The sequence below is a fragment of the Oncorhynchus kisutch genome, linkage group LG19 (assembly GCF_002021735.2).
Source record: "Oncorhynchus kisutch isolate 150728-3 linkage group LG19, Okis_V2, whole genome shotgun sequence".
NCBI classification, from domain to species: domain Eukaryota; kingdom Metazoa; phylum Chordata; class Actinopteri; order Salmoniformes; family Salmonidae; genus Oncorhynchus; species Oncorhynchus kisutch.
This window is the reverse complement of record NC_034192.2, coordinates 43,918,656-43,945,832: the sequence shown is the minus strand read 5'-3', so window position 1 is coordinate 43,945,832 and position 27,177 is coordinate 43,918,656. Positions and strand designations below refer to the sequence as shown.

General features: G+C 44.6%; 1 protein-coding gene across 11 annotated transcripts in view; it reads left to right on the top strand.

The window, feature by feature from the left end:
* Positions 1-27,177, top strand: part of LOC109864863 (LIM and calponin homology domains-containing protein 1) — a 148,829-nt gene that overhangs the window by 41,621 nt on the left and 80,031 nt on the right. For all 11 annotated transcript variants that reach the window (XM_031797573.1, XM_031797568.1, XM_031797574.1 and 8 more), the window contains exon 2: positions 21,581-21,651. In XM_031797573.1, the coding sequence (XP_031653433.1) occupies positions 21,581-21,651 (71 nt within the window). The remainder of the gene's footprint in view (positions 1-21,580; positions 21,652-27,177) is intronic.

Below are 27,177 nucleotides of genomic sequence, written 5' to 3'. Positions count from 1 at the left end.
TTGCCATGTCCCTACTGTGAGATGCCTAAGACAGCACTACAGGGAGACAGGACGGACAGCTGATCGTCCTCGCAGTGGCAGACCACTTGTAACAACACCTGCACAGGATCGGTACATCCGAACATCACGCCTGCGGGACAGGTACAGAATGGCAACATCTGCCCGAGTTACATCACGAATGCACAATCCATCCATCAGTGCTCAGACTGTCTGCAATATGCTGAGAGAGGCTGGACTGAGGGCTTGTAGGCCTGTTATAAGGCAGGTCCTCACCAGACATCACTGGCAACAACGTCACTTATGGGCAGGACTGGCAAAAAGTGCTCTTCACTGACGAGTCGCGGTTTTGTCTCACCAGGGGTGATGGTCGGATTCGCTTTTATCGTCGAAGGAATGAGCGTTACACTGAGGCCTGTACAAATTATTTGCTAATACATAATTATGTGTAAGTTGTGTTACTGTGTATGACATGTAAGTATGGCCATGAAGAAAATTGCCTCAAATGAAATCAAGTCAAGGACTTTTCCAGCTCGTTCATTCAGGATGCTATACAGGAGAATGAACTTGAACTTAATCACCCTATGTCTCAAAGGCAAGGCCCTGCTTTCTCACACAACCTGTAGAGAAGAGGGAGAGAGAGAGACCTTGCGATGTAGGCCAGAGCTGTATGCTAATGTCCCCGAGTCGGTTAAATATGTATGAGTGACCGGTAACCCTACTGTGACACTACACCACTGTCACTATAGGGTGTACAAATGCTTTTGTTTTATCCCAGCTTCAATCAAGGTCTGATTGGTTGATTGGCAAGATCGGGTGTGTTAGAAACAGATGTGGACATTAGGGCTCCTTCCTTCCTTCCTTCCTTGCTAGCCAAACATAACGAATCAGAAAAGGTAGTCCAACATCAGGCCACATGTAGCACGTCCCTAAGGATGGATCCACAGTATACTGTAGGCCACCTCCCTAAGGATGGATCCACAGTATACTGTAGGCCACCTCCCTGAGGATGGATCCACAGTATACTGTAGGCCACCTCCCTGAGGATGGATCACACAGTATCTTTAGTGTTAGTCATGTCTCTGGTAGTGAGACCCTGAGATGAATTCTTAACCACCTCGACCTTCAATCAAGCCTGAAACGGCAAACACAGATTTGACGGGTGACCAAGAGGTCAGGTCAGAGGTCACCTCTGCTTGTCAAAACGAGGGAGATCAAGGTATAAGATTTAACACACGTTTATGTGGAGTGCTGGAGGAGAAAGCGAAGTAGATGGAGATAAATAACACCTGTACCATCCTCTGTATTACCTGTACCATCCTCCCTAATCTCAGACAGAAAGGTGTGTGTGTGTGTGTGTGTGTGCTTAGTAATACCTGGTTGAAGATAATCTATGATATGGGACTGTCTTTTTCCAGGAAAAGCAGTACGTCTTTCTTGATGAGGGGGAGTAATGGATGACCAATCAGAGGTTATGTAAGGTTTCCTACGCAGTTGAGTCTCCCAGGGAATGGGCCTGGGAATGTTGGTGGTACTGTGAGCATGTAGAGAGCGCAGTATGTGTGTGTTAGTGTTAAATTATGAAAGAGAAGGTGTGTGTGTGAATGAGACTGCAGCAGTGAAGAGGTGTTGAACACTACTTGTGCTCTGGTTTTGACAGCAGTTGGTTCTCACTCTTCCCACACAATACCTTCATGTACAGTGGGGCAAAAAAGTATTTAGTCAGCCACCAATTGTGCAAGTTCTCCCACTTAAAAAGATGAGAGAGGCCTGTAATTTTCATCATAGGTACACTTCAACTATGACAGACAAAATTAGAAAGAAAATCACATTGTAGGATTTTTAATGAATTTATTTGCAAATTATTGTGGAAAAGAAGTATTTGGTCAATAACAAAAGTTTATCTAAATACTTTGTTATATACCCTTTGTTGGCAATGACCGAGGTCAAACGTTTTCTGTAAGTCTTCACAAGGTTTTCACACACTGTTGCTGGTATTTTGGACCATTCCTTCATGTAGATCTCCTCTAGAGCAATGATGTTTTGGGGCTGTTGCTGGGCAACACTGACTTTCAACTCCCTCCAAAGATGTTCTATGGGGTTGAGATCTGGAGACTGGCTAGGCCACTCCAGGACCTTGAAATGCTTCTTACGAAGCCACTCCTTCGCTACCCGGGTGGTGTGTTTGGGATCATTGTCATGCTGAAAGACCCAGCCACGTTTCATCTTCAATGCCCTTGCTGATGGAAGGAGGTTTTCACTCAAAATCTCACGATACATGGCCCCATTCATTCTTTCCTTTACACGAATCAGTCGTCCTGGTCCCTTTGCAGAAAAACAGCCCCAAAGCATGATGTTTCCACCCCCATGCTTCACAGTAGGTATGGTGTTATTTGGATACAACTCAGCATTCTTTGTCCTCCAAACACAACGAGTTGAGTTTTTACCAGAAAGTTCTATTTTGGTTTCATCCGGACCATATGACATTCTCACAATCTTCTTCTGGATCATCCAAATGCTCTCTAGCAAACGGGCCTGGACATGTACTGGCTTAGCAGGGGGACACTTCTGGCATTGCAGGATTTGAGTCCCTGGTGGCGTAGTGTGTTACTGATGGTAGCCTTAGTTACTTTGGTCCCAGCTCTCTGCAGGTCATTCACTAGGTCCCCCCGTGTGGTTCTGGGATTTTTGCTCACCGTTCTTGTGATCATTTTGACCCCACGGGGTGAGATCTTGCGTGGAGACCCAGATCGAGGGAGATTATCAGTGGTCTTGTATGTCTTCCATTTCCTAATAATTGCTCCCACAGTTGATTTCTTCAGACCAAGCTGCTTACCTATTGCAGATTCAGTCTTCCCAGCCTGGTGCAGGTCTACTATTTTGTTTCTGGTGTCCTTTGCCAGCTCTTTGGTCTTGGCCATAGTGGAGTTTGGAGTGTGACTGTTTGAGGTTGTGGACAGGTGTCTTGTATACAGATAACAAGTTCAAATAGGTGCCATTAATACAGGTAATGCGTGGAGGACAGAGGAGCCTATTAAAGAAGAAGTTACAGGTCTGCGAGAGCCAGAAATCTTGCTTGTTTGTAGGTGACCAAATACTTATTTCCCACCATAATTTCTGGTGGAGTGCTGCAGTGTGATTTTCTGGATTTTTTTCCTCATTTTGTCTGTCATAGTTGAAGTGTACCTATGATGAAAATTACAGGCCTCTCTCATCTTTTTAAGTGGGAGAACATGCACAATTGGTGGCTGACAATACTTTTTTGCCCCACTGTATGCGTCTCTCTGTGTGTGTCTGTATTTGTCAGCATTCACAATGCTTTGGAAACAAACCACTTTCTTCTGTCAAGTGTTAAAGTGATATGCATTCTTTCCATTCCTTCATTCAAAGATTAAAATCTCTTTTCTACTCATTCATTATATCTGTCTATTCCTTGGTCTCTGAAGTAGTGGCTACACCCCATGGCTGTTGGAACTCATGTATTAGTATCCCTTACACACCACCCTTCTGGCCTGAACGCTAAGCTGCCGCCAAAACAACTGTAATGAGAACCCTGGGAACGTGGAATGATGGCGGTGTGAGAGCAACAGTCCACCATCTGCCTCAGTCTGGAGGAGTTTGTGGAGGAAGTTTGGAAGGTGTTTGATTCTCTGTTGATGGCACCAGCAGACCAGTCAATAAGGGGATTGTGTCGCTGGAGCCAAGAGTATCCCAATACAATGTGAACTTGAGGAGACTTAATAAGCAGGAATTGGATCGTCTCTCTGTGGTTCCCTGACACACGTAGGTTGATGGGGGTGGTATTGTGGGTGACCCAGGTTATAGAACCCCCGTCCAGCGCTCTAACGTCCATGGGAATGGAGAGGGGCTGAGTGGGGATGCCTAGCTCGGACGCCAGGGTAGCTTCCAAAAAACTAATCGGCCTCAGTCGATGAGTACCCAGAGAGATTTCGACTTGTTCCCTCAGAGCAGAATGGCATGGAAACGGGTGCGAGTAAGGGGAAAGGAAAAGTTCTCCGTATGGCCCACCAGAGTATGAGTTGTATTAAATTTTGTATTTATCCGTTATTTTACCAGGTAAGTAGGCTGAGAACACATTCTCATTTACAGCAACAATTTGGGGAATAGTTACAGGGGAGAGGAGGGGGGTGAATGAGACAATTGTAAACTGGGGATTATTAGGTGACCTTGATGGTTTGAGGGCCAGATTGGGAATTTAGCCAGGACACAGGGTATGAGCGAGTCAAGGTCCATGGGCAGCTCCCAGGCTGCGAGCTCGTCTTTGATCACCTCCGATAATCCGTGAAGGAACATGTCGAACAATACTTCCAGGTTCCAGGCACTCTCATCCGCCAGCGTGCGAAAATCCACTGCGTAGTCTGCCACACTACGGGAGTCTTGACATAGTTGGAGCAGCTTACGAGCAGCCTCTCTCCCGGACAACAGAGAATCAAACACTTTCCGAACTTCCTCCATGAACTCCTTCAGACTGAGGCTGACGACGGACTGTTGCTCCCACATCGCCGTGGCCCAGGCGAGTGCCCTCCCATACATCAGCGGTATGATGTTACGCTATCCTCGAGCGGTCCGAGGGGAACGAAGAAGGCTGCAGCTTGAAAATAAGGGAGCACTGGGAGAGAAAAGCCTGGCTCGGATCTCCAGTGTAGCACTCCGGAAGAGGTAAGCAGGGTTCTCTGGACACTGGGGTAGGCTGGGAGATTACGAGTATGACCTGCTGCCCAGTGGGGAATCCACGGAATTGCTCCAGCAATGAATTGAATGCCTGGTCATGGCGCTCTGCCAGGGTATGGTGTCCCTCCATAAGACATTGCAGTAACTCCTCGTGTCTTCATATGGTGGCTCCTTGCAGGGAGAGCTGGTCTGTGACTGCTGGGTCGGTCATGGCCAGTTCGTACTATCAAAACTCGGGATAAGTCCCAGATCCAGACCGCTAGAGTCACAGATGTTTATTGACCCAGACAGGGGGCAGGCAAAAGACGGGTCAAAGGCAGGCAGAGGTCCGTAATCCAGGGCAGAGGTGATAAGGTACTGAACAGCAGGTAGGCTTGGGGTCAGGACATGCAGAGGTTCGTAAACGGGTCAGAGTCAGGCAGGTACAGAACGGCAGGCAGGCTCGGGGTCCGTGCAGGCAGAATGGTCGGAACCAGGGAAACTATGAAAGATGGGTGACACCTGGAGGGGGTTGGAGACATGTACAAGACAGGTGAAACAGATCAGGGTGTGGCACTTAGAGCTACAGTGCATTTGGAAAGTATTCAGACCCCGTCCCTTTTTCCACATTTTGTTACGTTACAGCCTTATCCTAAAATGGATTAAATAAAAATAAAGGAATCCCATAATGACAAAGTGAAACCAGGTTTTGCAAATGTATTAAAAATAAAAAACAAATTCCTTAGTTACATAAGTAATCAGACCCTTTGCTGTGAAACTCCAGATTAAGCTCAGGTGCATCCTATTTCCATTGATCATCTTTGAGATGTTTCTACAGCTTGATTGGAGTCCACCAGTGCTAAATTTAAATTGATTGGACATGATTTGGAAAGGCACACAGCTGTCTATATATGGCCCAACAGTTGACAGTGCATGTCAGAGCAAAAATCAAGCCATGAGGTCGAAGTAATTTTCCGTAGAACTCAGAGACAGGATTGTATTGAGGCACAGATTCTGGGAAAGGTCACTAAAACAGTTCTGCAGCATTGAATATCCCCAAGAACACATTGGCCTCCATCATTCTTCCATTAAAGGGAAGACGTTTGGAACCACCAAGACTCTTCCTGGAGCTGGCCGCCAGTCAAACTGAGCAGTTGGGAGAGAAGGACCTTGGTCAGGAAGGTGACTAAGAATCCGATTGTCACTCTGACAGAGCTCTAGAGTTCCTCTGTAGAGATGGGATAACCTTCCAGAAGGACAACCATTTCTGCAGCACTCCACCAATCAGGCCTTCATGGTTGACTGGCCAGACGAAAGCCACTCCTCAGTAAAAGGCACATGACAGCCCACTTGGAGTTTGCCAAAAGGCACCTAAAGGACTCTCAGACCATGAGAAAGAAGATTCTCTGGTCTGATGAAGCCAAAATTGAACTCTTTGGCCTGAATGCCAAGCGTCACTTCTGCAGGAAACCTGCCACTATCCCTCTGGTGAAGCATGGTGGTGGCAGCATCATGCTGTGGGGATGTTTTTCAGCGGCAGGGACTGGGAGACTAGTCAGGATCGAGAGACTGATGAACGGAGCAAAGTGCAGCGAGATCCTTGATGAAAACCTGCCCCAGAGCGCTCAGGACCTCCAGACTGGGGCCAAGGTTCACCTTCCAACAGGACAACCACCCTAAGCACACAGCCAAGACAACGCAGGAGCGGCTTCGGGTCAAGTCTCTCAATGTCCTTGAGGGCCAAGCCAGAGCCCGGACTTGAACCCGATCAAACATCTCTGGAGAGACCTGAAAATAACTGTGCAGTGACGCTCCCCATCCAACCTGACAGAATTTGAGAGGATCTGCAGAGAAGAATGGGAGAAACTCCCCAAATACAGGTGTGCCAAGCTTGTAGCATCACACCAAGAAGACTCTAGGCTGCAATCGTTGCCCATGGTGCTTCAACAAAGTACTGAGTAAAGTGTCTGAATAGTTATGTAAATGTGATATTTCAGTTTATGTATTTTTTTTACATACATTTGCAAAAATAACCAATTCTACTGTTTTTGCTTCGTCATTATCGGGTATTGTGTGTAGGTTGATGAGGGATTAACACAATTTAATACATTTTAGAATAAGGATGTAACGTAACAAAATGTGGAAAAAATTAAGGTGTTTGTATACTTTCTGGATGTCCTATGCTGAATGACAGGCATGAAAAAGTTTAAGGGGAGATTCTGTGCTCCAAGAGCATGTTGATCCTTGCTATCTCACAGAAGTCAGACATTTAGCAACTAGACCTGACAGCACACATGCACCAGGGTTTCCTTTAGCCGGTAATAGCTGGCTTTTGGCCAATAAAAAAAAGAAAGAGGAGCAGATAGATAAAATTGACACAATTCTCCCAATTGTCTGGGAGAAAGAAAAATTCCATTCCGAAATGATGCGCTTTAGCCTATTCATATATGTAAATACCAGTGGATAATATAGTAATAATATATAATACAATATATATTCACAAAAAAGACTGCAGCACTAGTGGCTTAGAGTAGGCCTAGGCTATAGGATATATCAGATGTCTACATTTCTTCACCTTTCTTTGCACAGGAAAATGTTGGCCTTTTTATGAACACATTTGATGCAATTGTACTACACTTTATATGACCAGAGACATTAGCAGAATCTTTTTTAATACGACAAAAATTACACGGTAGTGTACTCTGCTGTCACTGACAAACAGAAACAATGCTGTCTGATCCATATATTCGGCCTACGAAAAGGGGAGACACACATACAATAGGATATCCATCTATCCTGGAGGAGGAAATTATTGTCCAATAAAAAATAAAAAAAATGTATCCAGACAAATTGAGAAAATAATCTAAACCTACTGTCTCAGGATAGACAAATGTGGCATGTTCATATACACTGTACTTACATTTAGTATAGTACCATAAATAGTATTTTCCCCCGAAGTAATCAACAGTAAATTATTGTGTTTTTGTGTATTTTTGCATGTGTAGTTTTAATGTGTATATTGTATCTCGATGTGTATTGTGTACACAGGGCTCACCTGGAAATGAGACCATTGGACTCAACACGAAGTCCCTGTTCAAATTAAGGTTCAATAAAAAAAAGTTGAAAAATACATGACTTTAAGATTATAGCAGGCTCTACCTTGTTTGTCTCTCTACTGTTGTGTTCCACATAAATCATGATATAAATCAAGGTAATGGAGTGTTGTCACCCAATATAGCTCTTGTGGTTAGGGTGTAATGAGAGAAGAGGGCTAGTGCCATTCAACTCTAGTCTATTGTGCAACATTCTATCCCTTGCATGCTTCTACCCCTTATGACTACTTCATAGTGAAAAAGTTCAACGTTTCATGATCAAACATTTTACATTTAGTAGTGCTTTTGCCAGGAGAGATGGCTATTGTGTGTGTGGTTTTTGAAGGCACAGCATCCTTTTATGATATTTACAAACAGTTGCACCGTACACAATATTATATCTGACCTCAAGGCTTAAATAAAATGCCCACAATCAAATAAACCATATCCTTCTCAATCAGTAGCTGTGTTTAAAAAAAAATGGCAAGCCTTCTATTGGTGTGTCTTTTAGTGAGGGATTTACAGACTGGGTTTAGACTTTGCTGTGGTCTCATTCTGACTTCAACTTCGTAATACCACAGTAAGGGTGCTTCATTACCTGCGATGATCCTTTTGGCACGCCTGTGTTGTGGTTTAGTTGATTTTATACCTCTGGCGTTTCCTCAGAGCTGACTCCTGCTCAAGTCCCGCATAAAAATCTAGATTTGTGTATGTTGAGGCTGGTATAGAGGTAGGCTGTAGACTGTGTGTCGCTGCCTTCTCAAGGACATCGTAAAAAGAACAGTTAAGCCATAAATATATCTCAGAGCATTGTGAGGTTTATGGTATTTAAAAATAAAAAATGCACAGTACAGGGCTGTGAGGCAATGTTACCTAGCTGTCTAGCATGTATTCCTGGCCAAACTTTTAAATGTGTGCTCACTGTATTAGCTTGTATCTATTGGATGTCAGCCTCTAAATACTTTTGACCTCCACTTGGGTGATTTACTATATAGACCTGCAGCAAGCCTAAGGACCAGTTTCCAAATCTGATACAGTCTCTGCCAAGACCACATCAATGAACCCATTGTAGACAAAGAAGATAGAAGTTTTACAGGCCGACACATTCTCTCCAGATGGTCTAGTCTCTCTCCTCTTCCTGCGCCATAGGCGCGAATGTGATGACAGTATATTGTAGCTCATCCCTGTTCACCACACGCAAGGCTAGCGACTTAGCTTTAGCATCTTCCTTCCATTGCGTTTTGTTTGAACAGGAGGGAGGGAGGGGCAGCAGAACAGGGGAAATATCATAAAGCTGTGGGGAAAAAGCGTCTCATTTTTCAGTTTTATGGAAATTCACTCCTTGACGGGAGGCCTGGCCAATAGTTTCTGAGGGCTCGGAGGGAAAGAATGAAACTGCGTTGACCTTTCACTGAAAAATGAGACCACAGGCATTTGGATAGTTTTCTGGTTTAAAACATATGGAGGTTTTGCTGCTCTCTTTCCAAATAATAATTTAGCAATTCAGTCGTGTCTCCCAGCTGTCAGTTAGTCCATCAGTACGGCAACAACCCTTTTGTTGATTTGTGAACCTGTGACCCTAGTGGTTCAAATCTGGGTTCAAATGTATGTTTTTTTGCAAATTCAAAAAATAGAGAGAGAGAGGGAACTGTTGGAAATGTTAACCAATTCTTGCCAAGGGGTTATGCATTTATACTACCAAACGAGGCTAGCTCTTCTCCACCTCTCCCTCCTCATCCCCCTCTTTCTCCCACTCCTTAATATAATAGAATAGCACCACTGGGCTAGTGCTAAAAGCAGAAAGTAGGCCAGAATCCTCCAGCCGCCAACTGCTTTCCCAGCAGCCTTTGGGACCGTAGAGGAGGGCAGCTGTGGCGGAGATGTGTCGTCTATTCTCACCCACTGTAGTGCTGCGAAGTCTCCTTAAAGTTAACAGCTGCCCCCTGAGTTACCACAGTGGTGGCAGCAAGCACAGCCACTAACTGCGACATTGAACCCCTAATTCCCTCCCACCCCAGTCTATAATATGTGTCAAGCCCCAGGGCATCCAGCCCATAGTCACAATAGAGGGAGCTGCTAGACATCCAAAGACAGTTGGTTTCCTTTGAGAGTGGCAGCATGTGGAAAGTTTTGGATGGTGGATCCTAGACAAATCCCTCTCTTGGCCTTTGGCTGAACTGTTGAAGCCCCAAATGGTTTGACAAACCCTAAAGAGAGGCCCCCCCACGCATGGAATTCCTAGAAACTGATGATCCACAATACAATGATGTTGGTGTCCTTGGAGGCGTTGTATTGTACTGTACACTCTTTTGAAAAAAAGGGTTCCAAAGGGGTTCTGCAGCTGTCCACATAGGAGTACCCTTTTTGGTTCCAGGTAGAACCCTCTGTGGAAAGGCTTCTACATGGAACCTAAAAAGGGTTCTACCTGGAACTAAAAAGGGTTCTTCAAAGGGTTCTCTTATGGGGACAACCGAAGTGCCCGTTCATGTTCTGACAGTGTAGACATGTTGTACATTTGTCTCTAGGCCAAGGGACGGGGGAGGGCAGGGATGCTTTGAGTGGTCCAGAGATTTTTATTGTAGCTATATATTGATAAAACTTGGTAGTCACAATGTTTCCATAGATGTGCAACATTTTGTTATGATTTTCAAATTACAACGATTATTGGTCGGTGGCCAGAATGTACATGTATAGGATCTTATTTTGACTAGTATTGTCGTAGCAAATAATCCTGCAGCAACAGGATTTGAATGTTTAGTCCATAATGTTGCTGGATCTGTGGTTAGGCTATTAGCTGGACAAAAGTATGCTCAATGGAAAAATGGAATACTGTTAATATAACTGTTTTAGTGTGGGTTTTCAGTGAATTTAAGTCAATCACAAAGATCATCAGCATTTTCTGAGGCGCAGAGCAATTGTCAGCAACAAAAAAGTTATCAAATTAAGATCCCACATCTGTACGTGTACAGTTGAAGTCGGAAGTTTACATACACTTAGGTTGGAGTCATTAACTCGATTTTCAACCACTCCACAAATTTCTTGTCAACAAACTATAGTTTTGGCAAGTCGGTTAGGACATCTACTGTGTGCATGACACAAGTAATTTTTCCAACAATTGTTTACAGACAGAATATTTCACTTATAATTCCAGTGTGTCAGAAGTTTTCATACACTGGGTTGACTGTGCCTTTAAACAGCTTGGAAAATTCCAGAAAATTGTGTCACAGCTTTAGAAGCTTCTGAAAGGCTAATTGACATAATTTATCAATTGTCAATTGGAGTCAATTGGAGGTGTACCTGTGGATGTATTTCAAGGCCTACCTTCAAACTCAGTGCCTTTTTGCTTGACGTCATGGGAAAAGAAAAGGAAAAGAAATCAGCCAAGACCTCAGAAATAAAATTGTAGACCTCCACAAGTCTGGTTCATCCTTGGGAGCAATTTCCTAACGGCTGAAGGTACCACATTCATCTGTACAAACAATATTACTCAAGTATAAACTCCATGGGACTACTCAGCCGTCATACGCTCAGGAAGGAGATGCGTTCTGTCTCCTAGAGATGAATGTACTTTGGTGCAAAAAGTGCAAATCAATCCCAGAACAACAGCAAAGGACCTTGTGAAGATGCTGGCGGAAACAGGTACAAAAGTATCTATATGAACAGTAAAACCTGACCTATATCGACATAACCTGAAAGGCCGCTCAGCAAGGAAGAAGCCACTGCTCCAGAACCGCCATAAAAAAGCCAGACTACGGTGGGGACAAAGATCGTACTTTTTGGAGAAATGTCCTCTGGTCTGATGAAACAAAAATAGAATGGTTTGGCCATAATGACCATTTGTTGTGTTTGGAGGAAAAAGGGGGAGTCTTGGAAGCCGAAGAACACCATCCCAACAGTGAAGCACAGGGGTTCTTTCCTGCAGGAGGGACTGGTGCACTTCACAAAATAGATGGCATCATGAGGAGGCAAACGTAAGTGCATGTATTGAAGCAACATCTCAAGACATCAGTCAGGAAGTTAAAGCTAAGTTGCAAATGGGCCTTCCAAATGGACAATGACCCCAAGCATACTTCCATAGTTGTGGCATAATGGCTTAAGGACAAAAAAGTCAAGGTATTGGAGTGGCCATCACAAAGCCCTGACCTCAATCCCATAGAAATTTTGTGGGCAGAACTGAAAAAGCGTGTGTGAGCAAGGATGTCTGCAAACCTGACTCAGTTACACCAGCTCTGTCAGGAGGAATGATCCAAAATTTACCCAACTTATTGTGGAAGGCTATCTCAAACGTTTGACCCAAGTTAAACAATTTAAAGGCAATGCTACCAAATACTAATTGAGTGTTTGTAAACTTCTGACCCACTGGGAATGTGATGAAAAAAATAAAAGCTGAAATAAATAATTCTCTGTACTATTATTCTGACATTTCACATTCTTAAAATGAAGTGGTGATCCTAAGACAGGGAATTTTTACTAGGATTAAATGTCAGGAATTGTGAAAAAATGTATGTTTAAATGTAAATTTTTTAAATGTATTTGGCAAAGGTGTATGTAAACTTCCGACTTCAACTGTATGTGTTTGATGTGCATGGTGTTAGGTAGTCAGGATTATGCAATGGGCCCATACAAAAAACCCGAATGGCAGATCACATTTGACAAAACAGACCACGACATGCCATTTTGAGGAGCGCACGTCTCTGTTTATGTTTATGAGCAATGGAGTGAACAGCTGTCAACTCTGGAACAGGTGGAACATGCTTTGCCTCAGGCTCAGGGTAAAAGGGTTTTGCAGTCAAAAAAAACTGGAGTTACCGGTTATTAACTTGCGACAGGTAGCCTTCCAGGGAAATGCTCCAGAGATTACTGTTGGGATGCAATGGACTTGATCCAAGATGGCATAGCAGTAAGTCGTCCTGTCCTGTCGTGTCCCTGTATTTATCGTTTCATTTTCGTTTTTTTTACATATTTTTACATATTATCTCCACATATCTCTTTGAAAACATTTTGCTAAACCTAAGCTTCCAAATACTCTCCTGCAACCCGACTCACCCAATGTAGCTATTTTTCCTAAATTCCTAAAGTCTTTATATTTACTTCGGGACCCCTCAACTGAAGCTAGCCAGCTAACCAGCGGGTATGCTAGCGGTCTTCAGCTAACTGGTCATCAGCTAACCTGTAGTTCGGAAAGCTCTCGCCTGTTCGTACAACGCGACTCTAACCAGAGCATAACGGACCTATTTATTTTTCATCCCCGGATTCATCCCCGGATTCCCACCGCAAACGGAACATCTTTCAGCTGGATTTTTCAGCAACTAGCTATCTAGCTAAACCGCAACCCCGGGTTACTCCTTGGCTAGCGTTTCCACCCACTTAGCTTGAAGCTAGCCCGGCCGTAGCACCTGTGCTACCACCGTAGCATACTCCTGAGCTACAATACCCGGGCCCACGACCGGTCTATCGATGTCATCGCATGAAGAGGAATAAACAGACTCACCCCATCGCGACGTCCCCCAAAGGCTAACTCTCTAGCCCTCACTATCTCCCTGCTTGCTAATTCGGCCTGCTAACTGCTAGCTTGTCCAGCTCCGGTCCGCTAACTGCTACCTTGTCTAGCCCGGGCCTACAAACTGTTAGCTTGTTAGCACAGGCCTGCTAACCGCCTGAATCGCCGCGTCCCAAACGCTTACCGGACCCATATTTACTTTCTATCTCTTTTGACTTTTAATTTGTTTATACCTTCCGGAAACCTGCCTCACCCAATGTGATACGGAATCGCTATTATTTTTTTATTTTTAGAACACACTCAAGAACCTCCAGAAGCTAACCAGCTAACTAGCTACAAGCTATTTAGTCATTGTTCGTTTTTTTAAACCTGGATAACACTCGCCAGTCCAGCTTCCCTGCCCCATCCACCGCTGCCCCCTGGACACTGATCTCTTGGCTACATAGCTGATGCACGCTGGACTGTCCATTAATCACGGTACTCCATTCTGCTTGTTTGTTTTATCTGTTGGCCCCGTTGCCTAGTCTACGCCATTTTACCTGCTGTTGTTGTGCTAGCTGATTAGCTGTTGTCTCACCTACTGTTTTAGCTAGCTTTTCCAATTCAACACCTGTGATTACTGCATGCCTTGCTGTATGTTTCTCTCAAATGTCAATATGCCTTGTATACTATTGTTCAGGCTAGTTATCATTGTTTTAGTTCACAATGGAGCCCCTAGTCCCACTCTTCATGCCCCTGATAACTCCTTTGTCCCACCTCCCACACATGCGGTGACCTCACCCATTACTACCAGCATGTCCAGAGATACAACCTCTCTCATCATCACCCAGTGCCTGGGCTTACCTCCGCTGTACCCGCACCCCACCATACCCCTGTCTGCGCATTATGCCCTGAATATATTCTACCATGCCCAGAAACCTGCTCCTCTTATTCTCTGTCCCCAACGCTCTAGGCGACCAGTTTTGATAGCCTTTAGCCGCACCCTCATTCTACTCCTTCTCTGTTCCGCGGGTGATGTGGAGGTAAACCCAGGCCCTGCATGTCCCCAGGCACCCTCATTTGTTGACTTCTGTGATCGAAAAAGCCTTGGTTTCATGCATGTCAACATCAGAAGCCTCCTCCCTAAGTTTGTTTTACTCACTGCTTTAGCACACTCTGCTAACCCTGATGTCCTTGCTGTGTCTGAATCCTGGCTCAGGAAGGCCACCAAAAATTCAGAGATTTCCATACCCAACTATAACATCTTCCGTCAAGATAGAACTGCCAAAGGGGGAGGAGTTAGCCTGCAAAGTAATGTCATACTTTCCAGGTCCATACCCAAACAGTTCGAACTACTAATTTTGAAAATTACTCTCTCCAGAAATAAGTCTCTCACGGTTGCCGCCTGCTACCGACCCCCCTCAGCTCCCAGCTGTGCCCTGGACACTATTTGTGAATTGATCGCCCCCCATCTAGCTTCAGAGTTTGTTCTGTTAGGTGACCTAAACTGGGATATGCTTAACACCCCGCCAGTCCTACAATCTAAGCTAGATGCCCTCAATCTCACACAAATCCTCAAGGAACCCACCAGGTACAACCCTAACTCTGTAAACAAGGGCACCCTCATAGACGTCATCCTGACCAACTGGCCCTCCAAATACACCTCCGCTGTCTTCAACCAGGATCTCAGCGATCACTGCCTCATTGCCTGTATCCGCTACAGAGCCGCAGTCAAACGACCACCCCTCATCACTGTCAAACGCTCCCTAAAACACTTCTGTGAGCAGGCCTTTCTAATCGACCTGGCCCGGGTATCCTGGAAGGACATTGACCTCATCCCGTCAGTTGAGGATGCCTGGTCATTCTTTAAAAGTAACTTCCTCACCATTTTAGATAAGCATGCTCCGTTCAAAAAATGCAGAACTAAGAACAGATACAGCCCTTGGTTCACCCCAGACCTGACTGCCCTCGACCAGCACAAAAACATCCTGTGGCGGACTGCAATAGCATCGAATAGTCCCCGTGATATGCAACTGTTCAGGGAAGTCCGGAACCAATACACGCAGTCAGTCAGGAAAGCTAAGGCCAGCTTCTTCAGGCAGAAGTTTGCATCCTGTAGCTCCAACTCCAAAAAGTTCTGGGACACCGTGAAGTCCATGGAGAACAAGAGCACCTCCTCCCAGCTGCCCACTGCACTGAGGCTAGGTAACACGGTCACCACTGATAAATCCATGATTATCGAAAACTTCAATAAGCATTTCTCAACGGCTGGCCATGCCTTCCGCCTGGCTACTTCAACCTCTGCCAACAGCTCCGCCCCCCCCGCAGCTCCTCACCCAAGCCTCTCCAGGTTCTCCTTTAACCAAATCCAGATAGCAGATGTTCTGAAAGAGCTGCAAAACCTGGACCCGTACAAATCAGCTGGGCTTGACAATCTGGACCCTCTATTTCTGAAACTATCTGCCACCATTGTCGCAACCCCTATTACCAGCCTGTTCAACCTCTCTTTCATATCGTCTGAGATCCCCAAGGATTGGAAAGCTGCCGCAGTCATCCCCCTCTTCAAAGGGGGAGACACCCTGGACCCAAACTGTTACAGACCTATATCCATCCTGCCCTGCCTATCTAAGGTCTTCGAAAGCCAAGTCAACAAACAGGTCACTGACCATCTCGAATCCCACCGTACCTTCTCCGCTGTGCAATCTGGTTTCCGAGCCGGTCATGGGTGCACCTCAGCCACACTCAAGGTACTCAACGATATCATAACCGCCATCGATAAAAGACAGTACTGTGCAGCCGTCTTCATCGACCTTGCCAAGGCTTTCGACTCTGTCAATCACCATATTCTTATCGGCAGACTCAGGAGCCTCGGTTTTTCGGATGACTGCCTTGCCTGGTTCACCAATTACTTTGCAGACAGAGTTCAGTGCGTCAAATCGGAGGGCATGCTGTCTGGTCCTCTGGCAGTCTCTATGGGGGTGCCACAGGGTTCAATTCTCGGGCCGACTCTTTTCTCTGTGTATATCAATGATGTTGCTCTTGCTGTGGGCGATTCCCTGATCCACCTCTACGCAGACGACACCATTCTATATACTTTCGGCCCGTCTTTGGACACTGTGCTATCTAACCTCCAAACAAGCTTCAATGCCATACAACACTCCTTCCGTGGCCTCCAACTGCTCTTAAACGCTAGTAAAACCAAATGCATGCTTTTCAACCGGTCACTGCCTGCACCCGCATGCCCGACTAGCATCACCACCCTGGATGGTTCCGACCTAGAATATGTGGACGTCTATAAGTACCTAGGTGTCTGGCTAGACTGCAAACTCTCCTTCCAGACTCATATCAAACGTCTCCAATCGAAAATCAAATCAAGAGTCGGCTTTCTATTCCGCAACAAAGCCTCCTTCACTCACGCCGCCAAGCTTACCCTAGTAAAACTGACTATCCTACCGATCCTCGACTTCGGCGATGTCATCTACAAAATGGCTTCCAACACTCTACTCAGCAAACTGGATGCAGTTTATCACAGTGCCATCCGTTTTGTCACTAAAGCACCTTATACCACCCACCACTGCGACTTGTATGCTCTAGTCGGCTGGCCCTCGCTACATATTCGTCGCCAGACCCACTGGCTCCAGGTCATCTACAAGTCCATGCTAGGTAAAGCTCCGCCTTATCTCAGCTCACTGGTCACGATGGCAACACCCATCCGTAGCACGCGCTCCAGCAGGTGTATCTCACTGATCATCCCTAAAGCCAACACCTCATTCGGCCGCCTTTCGTTCCAGTACTCTGCTGCCTGTGACTGGAACGAATTGCAAAAATCGCTGAAGTTGGAGACTTTTATCTCCCTCACCAACTTCAAACATCAGCTATCTGAGCAGCTAACCGATCGCTGCAGCTGTACATAGTCTATTGGTAAATAGCCCACCCTTCTTCACCTACCTCATCCCCATACTGTTTTTATTTATTTACTTTTCTGCTCTTTTGCACACCAATATCTCTACCTGTACATGACCATCTGATCATTCATCACTCCAGTGTTAATCTGCAAAATCTTTATTATTTGCCTACCTCCTCATGCCTTTTGCACACATTGTATATAGACTCCCCCTTTGTTTTCTACTGTGTTATTGACTTGTTAATTGTTTACTCCATGTGTAACTCTTTGTTGTCTGCTCACACTGCTATGCTTTATCTTGGCCAGGTCGCAGTTGCAAATGAGAACTTGTTCTCAACTAGCCTACCTGGTTAAATAAAGGTTAAATAAAATAAAAATAAAAATAAAAAATCTGTTTTCAATAGCTGGGCCCTAGGGGGTCCAGTTAAGACTATTTCTACAAAGATAGACATCTGTTCAGGACAAAGTTGGCCCTCCGATGGGTCTCATGTCACTGAGGATTTTGTCTAGAGAAGTTTGGATGTCTTGAGCACTGGATCTGAATTTGAACTTGCAGGTAGAATAGTAGACCTTGTCTATTTTGATAGAGGCCTCAGAGTCCATTTTGTTATGCAATTTTGTTTCTAATGGATTTTCTTTTGACATTGTATGACTAATAATGTTGTAGATTGGATTAGCCAGGATGGAAAGCAAGCAATACCTCATGTTTCATTGCTCATTCCCTGTGCTTGGTTTGAACAACCAGACCAGACAGTTCTTCAGAAGCAACAAATAGTCACAAACTGCTTCTCCTTTGGGGGAACACATTTCCCAGGCTCCTCAGATCTAGGACACTTGAAGTCATCAAAGTAGAACAAGGCCTTTGTCGATTTACTCTTCAGAGTCCTTGGTTTTCCTGGCTCGGGATAAAGAGCAAAGCTTTTCTGTTGCTTCCTTTAAAAGTATGTCTATGCTGTTTTTCTCCAATGGAGCCTTCCTCCCAACGAGCATGAGAAAGTACTGGAACTGATACACTTGGATACGAAACCATGAGAATCACTTCTGTTTGGTCATTAAAGGGGTCCATGGGGATGGGAAGTAAGAAAAACAATTATTGTTTGTGGAACAATGTGGCCAAGCATTTCGGACAACAAGCATCGTGCCGCATTCCACTGGAGACAACAAAGGCAACACATTCCACAGTCTAATTGAGCCCCCTCAGATGACCCCGCTGTTTTGAAATCTGGGGTCCAGAAGTTACCAGAAACTTCACTGGGCATGGACACTGGCTGAGACCTTGGTCAGAATATCTCCCCATTACTTAGTTTCGGTCTATGTTTCCATCTAAATGAGAGGTAATTTGAGGAAATTTGTAAGATGGATGCATTTATCGAATGAGACTAAAGGGTTTTAATCTTTGAACTAGATTAAAGGGCCAAATGGACTTTGGGGTCAAACTCTCCTGGATGCTGGACCCCCGAGGCAATTTTTTTCCAGGAAAATGTGTGTTTATTTTGATTGAACCTGTCAGTATAGTATAGCTCCAGTCTATGGACCCTCCCTTGGTGTGCTAGGAACAAATTCACCTTTTACTGCTGTGGCTTCCTGATAAAATTTCCACAGGGGCTATATTAGCCAGGAGAGGCCTGTTAGAGATCAGGCCCCCTGGTTGTGCCAGCCAGAAGCCCCTATGATGAGGTAAGCCAGGGTGTGTTGGTCGGCCAAAGGCCTGGGCTTCCTTACCGGGTCTCTGTTCAGTTTAGGAAACAGCTATCTGTTGATGCCCTCTAGGTCTTGAGTTAGAGGTTACCGCATCAGATGAATCAGTGGACAGCCAGTTTGACATTATTCAAGCCTTGCAGACACTGACAATACCAACAATTTTAACTAAGAAATATATCAGGCATTGCTATATCATCATCCTCACTGCATTGAAATATTCTCCTGTATTAAATTAATATAAGCTGATACTTTACTGTTGAATCTGAACTGGAATAAACCGGTTCTCTCAAAATGACACTGTATAAATCTACATTGCACTGTATTGTTAAACCCTGAAAACTATACAGCAATTATAAATTAAATGCTCATAATGTGGACTATGTGCTTTTTGACAGTTTAGTGTTAGAATGTTTGGAGCTCACACAGTGACACAGACCTCCAATAGAATGTTGTCTCATCACTTTTGTGTAGTCAATGGACAGACAATGCCTGGTTCACTATTCTTAGCCACTGCTGTGAATAGTATTGGTGAAAGGCCCCAATGTCAGCACACATACACAAGGCAGTTGGCCTTGTTTCCTTTCCACCAAACACATCAACATATTGGACTACTCACTGTCATTACAGCAGTCCATTTCTTTTTGTACGCCGTCCAAACAAGCCAAAGAACTGACAGAAATGCACACCCCGGCCAGCCAGTCGTTGTATATCCCGTATCCCCACACTTTTCCCACACCTGTGCAAATAAATGTACCAGTCAGGGAATTTAATCCCGTACATTATTAGCTTCCAAAAATAACCATCCGAAGAGCTCCACTTTTTAAATGGCTATGTTTACTATGCGCCTCAAAACAAAAACATTAAAATTGGTCTTGCACTTCTAACCTGTGTGAAATGGATAGCTAGTTTGGCGGTGTGCGCTAGTAGCGTTTCAATCGGTAACGTCACTTTTCTCTGAGACCTAGACGTAGCGGTTCCTCAAGGGCTGTGGCTTTTGTGGCGCGATCGGTAACGATGCTTCATGGGAGGCAGTTGTATTCAGAGGGTCCCTGGTTCATGTCCAGGTTGCTTCAAGGAGAGAGACGGAAGCAAGACTGTTACACACTTACAACAGGGAGATTAGAGGTGATTTTTGAATGGAGGTTGTTTATTAAGTGCTGCTGATATTTAAGTAAGACTGTTATAATTAGTTTGGGACTGTGTGTGTGTGTGTGTGTGTTTGCGCATGTTGTAAACAATGTTTTTGGCAGGATTTGTATCTGTGTGCGGATGTGTAAGGAGGATGTCCTTGTATACACATCATTCCAGGGTTCGGTTTCCCAATAGCGATGAAATTTAGGCCTATGAATGTGTTAACAATGTATCTTTCCTACAATGGCCGAAGATGTAACATCCATTTCCCAAAACACCGTGCAGAGAGAGCGGTCGCTAAGTGCGTTGTTGGAGCATGTTTCGATACTGATAGGATCGAAAGAATGCAGTCATCCCGGGTTTTCATTTGAAGCATATGTTTATACTTCGCTTGTTTGTATCAATTGCTAAGACGTTGGAAAAGTTGTATTTGTAGTCAACTTTGTTCCGAAGTTATTGGCAGTCGCAGAGATGGATAAACCGTGTGATTCTATGTTTAGCGGAGATCTTCTGTGCACAAAGTGGGAGGGCAAAAAGCATTTCACAACGCACTTAGCTGTTCTATGAGTGGTCTGAGGCAGGCGTTAGATTACGAGCATTTTCAAGTGCAACCATAGTAACTATGGTTTTGGAAAACCGCTCTGAGATTTAACAATGCTCCTACGGAGGTACTAACAATGAACTTAGACTTCAGATGCTTTTGGGAAACCGGGGCCGGGTCAAGGGTCAACAGGTCAAGGTACTCTAACTTGCCTAGATTTCGATTGTAAGTTGTGTGCTGACATCAGTCCATTCATTCTCCCAAGTGTTACTCAGATTGAAATTGAGAGGAGGTTTTTTTAGATGCTCTTCTATGATTTTCAACCTGCTACTAGTCTGAAATATAGACACATTGTCACCTTTGGATGTACAAATGTACATTTGAACAAAACAGTCTAGCATATGCATCCACATGTCCTATTTCGAGCCTTAGACCACAGTGACACATTTAGACTTTAGACTAGTCATGCAAGCGCTACTGGACTACTACGAGAGATAAATCCCCTGTGTCACGTCCAATTACAGGCCTGGAACAGCCCCAGAGAGCCATTTGGTGGGGATGATGGCAGCTTACGTCAAGCTTGTTAACATACAGCTTGTTAGTTATCCCTGTCAATGAGCGAGGGTGACTGGATAGCCTTTCTAGTTTCTTGTTCTTTTGCTCTGGAGTATTTCCTCTGGAGATTTACGGAGGAAAAGTTTTGAAGCACCAGGAACAAAGGCTATTGTGTTTGAAGCCTGTTTCCCACAGAGGGATTTTTGGTTTATGGACGTTGATTTACAGTAGACATGTGAGTGTCAGTTCACTATACCTTCTCTTTAATCCTCTTCGGCCAGCCGTGCTTTTTCATGTTGCTATTTAAGTAGCTAAATGTTAAATAATGTAGCATTTTATAGTTGTACATCTTCAACTGAGGAATAACTCATGTTTTTGAATTTAGAAAATACTGTTGTACACCGAGAAGGAGGACAAGGCATAGCTACTGCAGGACTACTGACTGACTAATGTGCCTGTTTGGTTGAATAGGGAACTGACACCTTTTGGTTTTCCTTTTTGATCGACAGGCGGTCACAGGCAGATGCTTCAATGACAAGGACTTCAGGGGAGGCCTGGAGAATGGGATCCTGCTGTGCGAGTAAGTGTTTTACAATAAAATTTAAAAAAACACCTTCAAGTTACGATCATGACATAAGCTGTACCCTCAACTGTCTTCCTTTTGCTGCTCGGCACAATAAGAGTTGCATTTATATGGCTGTTCTGAAACACGACGCAACGCGGAGTGCCTGGATGCAGTCCTTAGCCGCGATATTTTGGCCATATACTAAAATCCTCTGAGGTGCCTTATTGCTGTTATAAACTGGTTACCAATGTAATTAGAGCAGTAAAAATAAATGTTCCGTCATACCCGTGATCTACGGTCTATATACCACGTCTGCCAGCCAATCATCATTCAGGGCTCGAACCACCCAGTTTATAATGTACAGTAAGTAGCCTGACACACCAGACCATGTGGTACAATAGTGAGTTAAGTACACTACAGGCTTACTGGTCGTATGTGACCGACCACCTTGATTCGGTCTTATGTAGCAACATTTGAAATTGTGTTTTTTACATTGGATAAAATCATAGACACAGAGCTACAAAATTGTATAACATATACTTAACACCCCGCCAGTCCTACAATCTAAGCTAGATGCCCTCAATCTCACACAAATCATCAAGGAACCCACCAGGTACAACCCTAACTCTGTAAACAAGGGCACCCTCATAGATGTCATCCTGACCAACTGGCCCTCCAAATACACCTCCGCTGTCTTCAACCAGGATCTCAGCGATCACTGCCTCATTGCCTGTATCCGCTACGGAGCCGCAGTCAAACGACCACCCCTCATCACTGTCAAACGCTCCCTAAAACACTTCTGTGAGCAGGCCTTTCTAATCGACCTGGCCCGGGTATCCTGGAAGGACATTGACCTCATCCCGTCAGTTGAGGATGCCTGGTCATTCTTTAAAAGTAACTTCCTCACCATTTTAGATAAGCATGCTCCGTTCAAAAAATGCAGAACTAAGAACAGATACAGCCCTTGGTTCACCCCAGACCTGACTGCCCTCGACCAGCACAAAAACATCCTGTGGCGGACTGCAATAGCATCGAATAGTCCCCGTGATATGCAACTGTTCAGGGAAGTCCGGAACCAATACACGCAGTCAGTCAGGAAAGCTAAGGCCAGCTTCTTCAGGCAGAAGTTTGCATCCTGTAGCTCCAACTCCAAAAAGTTCTGGGACACTGTGAAGTCCATGGAGAACAAGAGCACCTCCTCCCAGCTGCCCACTGCACTGAGGCTAGGTAACACGGTCACCACTGATAAATCCATGATTATCGAAAACTTCAATAAGCATTTCTCAACGGCTGGCCATGCCTTCCGCCTGGCTACTTCAACCTCGGCCAACAGCTCCGCCCCCCCCGCAGCTCCTCGCCCAAGCCTCCCCAGGTTCTCCTTTACCCAAATCCAGATAGCAGATGTTCTGAAAGAGCTGCAAAACCTGGACCCGTACAAATCAGCTGGGCTTGACAATCTGGACCCTCTATTTCTGAAACTATCTGCCACCATTGTCGCAACCCCTATTACCAGCCTGTTCAACCTCTCTTTCATCTCGTCTGAGATCCCCAAGGATTGGAAAGCTGCCGCAGTCATCCCCCTCTTCAAAGGGGGAGACACCCTGGACCCAAACTGTTACAGACCTATATCCATCCTGCCCTGCCTATCTAAGGTCTTCGAAAGCCAAGTCAACAAACAGGTCACTGACCATCTCGAATCCCACCGTACCTTCTCCGCTGTGCAATCTGGTTTCCGAGCCGGTCATGGGTGCGCCTCAGCCACACTCAAGGTACTAAACGACATCATAACCGCCATCGATAAAAGACAGTACTGTGCAGCCGTCTTCATCGACCTTGCCAAGGCTTTCGACTCTGTCAATCACCATATTCTTATCGGCAGACTCAGTAGCCTCGGTTTTTCGGATGACTGCCTTGCCTGGTTCACCAATTACTTTGCAGACAGAGTTCAGTGTGTCAAATCGGAGGGCATGCTGTCCGGTCCTCTGGCAGTCTCTATGGGGGTGCCACAGGGTTCAATTCTCGGGCCGACTCTTTTCTCTGTGTATATCAATGATGTTGCTCTTGCTGCGGGCGATTCCCTGATCCACCTCTACGCAGACGACACCATTCTATATACTTTCGGCCTGTCTTTGGACACTGTGCTATCTAACCTCCAAACAAGCTTCAATGCCATACAACACTCCTTCCGTGGCCTCCAACTGCTCTTAAACGCTAGTAAAACCAAATGCATGCTTTTCAACCGGTCGCTGCCTGCACCTGCATGCCCGACTAGCATCACCACCCTGGATGGTTCCGACCTAGAATATGTGGACGTCTATAAGTACCTAGGTGTCTGGCTAGACTGCAAACTCTCCTTCCAGACTCATATCAAACATCTCCAATCGAAAATCAAATCAAGAGTCGGCTTTCTATTCCGCAACAAAGCCTCCTTCACTCAAGCCGCCAAGCTTACCCTAGTAAAACTGACTATCCTACCGATCCTCGACTTCGGCGATGTCATCTACAAAATGGCTCCCAACACTCTACTCAACAAACTGGATGCAGTCTATCACAGTGCCATCCGTTTTGTCACTAAAGCACCTTATACCACCCACCACTGCGACTTGTATGCTCTAGTCGGCTGGCCCTCGCTACATATTCGTCGCCAGACCCACTGGCTCCAGGTCATCTACAAGTCTATGCTAGGTAAAGCTCCGCCTTATCTCAGCTCACTGGTCACGATGGCAACACCCATCCGTAGCACGCGCTCCAGCAGGTGTATCTCACTGATCATCCCTAAAGCCAACACCTCATTTGGCCGCCTTTCGTTCCAGTACTCTGCTGCCTGTGACTGGAACGAATTGCAAAAATCGCTGAAGTTGGAGACTTTTATCTCCCTCACCAACTTCAAACATCAGCTATCTGAGCAGCTAACCTATCGCTGCAGCTGTACATAGTCTATTGGTAAATAGCCCACCCTTTTCACCTACCTCACCCCCATACTGTTTTTATTTATTTACTTTTCTGCTCTTCTGCACACCAATATCTCTACCTGTACACGACCATCTGATCTTTTATCACTCCAGTGTTAATCTGCAAAATCTTTATTATTTGCCTACCTCCTCATGCCTTTTGCACACATTGTATATAGACCCCCCCTTTGTTTTCTACTGTGTTATTGACTTGTTAATTGTATACTCCATGTGTAACTCTTTGTTGTATGCTCACACTGCTATGCTTTATCTTGGCCAGGTCGCAGTTGCAAATGAGAACTTGTTCTCAACTAGCCTACCTGGTTAAATAAAGGTGAAATAAAAATAAAAATAAATAAAATAAATACTGCATTTGAGGAACAATGGAAAAGTAATTCTGCTTTGAAAGTTGATGAACCTCACTTTTGAGAAATGGCCTTTGAATGCCTTTACCTACTGGAGAGCCCTTCTTTGACTACACCCATTCAGCATCATTCACACCCTCTTAAGCTTTAGCCCCCACCCAAACTCTGGCCATTTAGCTCACCCTAGCAGTGCTGGTTAGGCTGTTTTCATGTTATCCAGAGTGTTGGTTAACTGTGCTGCTGGCAACAATTTAATTACATTTATTTGCCAACTTTTACTGACACCGGCCATATTCAACGGGTGTTGAGCTTTCCTAAATTCATCAGTTATTCTGAGCTCTGGTACACTCAGACGAGAGTGCTCTGAAATCGGAGTAGATGGCCAGACTGAATTTACGAACGCATCCGAAATAGTTACTTGCATAGTGGATTATTTTGTTAAGACATGTAGGTAGCTAGCTAGCTAACAATGAACCATATTCCCAACTCATGATGTTACTACCCTGCATGAGTCTGCAGGTAGCTAACCAATCAGTTTCAATGGTAGCTAGCTGACATTAACTAGCCAAGCAAATGACTCAGAGATACAAATAATAAGATCATACACTTAAAGTTAGCTTGCGAGTTAGCAAGCTAATGTTAGCTAGCTAATGGTACACTAACTTGAAATGAACTACTTTCTGTCAAAATTAGAAATGTGTCATATCTGAAAATGTAGGTTGCTAGAATATTTTACCCGTATACATCATAGATGGACGCGTCTCCTGTCACGGATGCCATGGTTGCCCTTAGTTTGAAGATGTAATTCAGAAACAGGTGTTTTCTCCATCTCCTTAGCTATCATTCTTGAATATCATACTGATTTATGTAGTTTTACTACTCAATACAGTTCCAAAAAAGCCGCATTAGACAGGATTATCTACACATACTGACCAGCTCAAATAGACAGAATGTGTACTATATGGCAAACCAATACAAACTCATCTCTCGTCATGTCCAGCCCACTCATTATCTCAGCCAATCATGGCTAGCTGGAATGTTGCTGTTTTTTTCTGTGGCTAAACCTACAGGGCTCGTAATTTAACAATTTTATTCATATTTACGGATGGCATACAAGTTTTTTTTATTAAGGTACATGAAAGTTCACATGTTCGAGAAGGCATTTCTGTCCCCAAAAAAACGCATTTTCATTTAAAAAAAGTTCACTTTCAAACGGCTCTCCTGTGAAGTAGTGACCCGCAACATACGCCAAGTTTCCTGAAATGGGTCACTATGGCTACAGAGTTTGGCTTTGTTAGTCAGGCTAACTGTACATTACATGCACATTTTATCATATTGACTAGATATGTTTGCCATTTGATATATTCACAGTTCTGAGGGGTTTAACCAATCATTTATTCTCTATTTAAAAAGAGAAAAGCAAAATCTACAATGGAATGGTTCAAAAAGAAACATATCCAGGTGTTAGAATGGCCAAGTCAAAGTCCAGACCTGAATCCAATCGAGAATCTGTGGTAAGAACTGAAAACTGCTGTTCATAAATGCTCTCCATCCAACCTCACTGAGCTCGAGCTGTTTTGCAAGGAGGAATGGGAAAAAATTTCAGTCTCTCGATGTGCAAAGCTGATAGAGACATACCCCAAGTGACTTACAGCTGTAATCGCAGCAAAAGGTGGCGCTACAAAGTATTAACTTAAGGTGGCTGAATAATTTTGCACGCCCAATTTTTCAGTTTTTGATTTGTTAAAAAAGTTTGAAATATCCAATAAATGTCGTTCCACTTCATGATTGTGTCCCACTTGTTGTTGATTCTTCACAAAAAAATACAGTTTTATATCTTTATGTTTGAAGCCTGAAATGTGGCAAAAGGTCGCAAAGTTCAAGGGGGCCGAATACTTTCGCAAGGCACTGTAAATTGCATGCATCCTCCCAACCATGTCAACTCAATTCTTCACATTGTGGGAACAACTGTGTTATGGCTATAGTCTCCCACCTTCCCTTCAGACATGTTCCTCATCCTGTGTTATGGCTATAGTCTCCCACCTTCCCTTCAGACATGTTCCTCATCCTGTGCATAGAACATACTTTACTTTACGGTATGACCCTGTCCTTTTCAGCAGTGGACTCAGTCTAGGAGATTTAATGGTTTTGGTCATCCCACTAAATTCCAGTGTGTGGATTCTGTTAGTGTAGTAAAGTGCACAGACACCCTAGGGGTTCGGTAC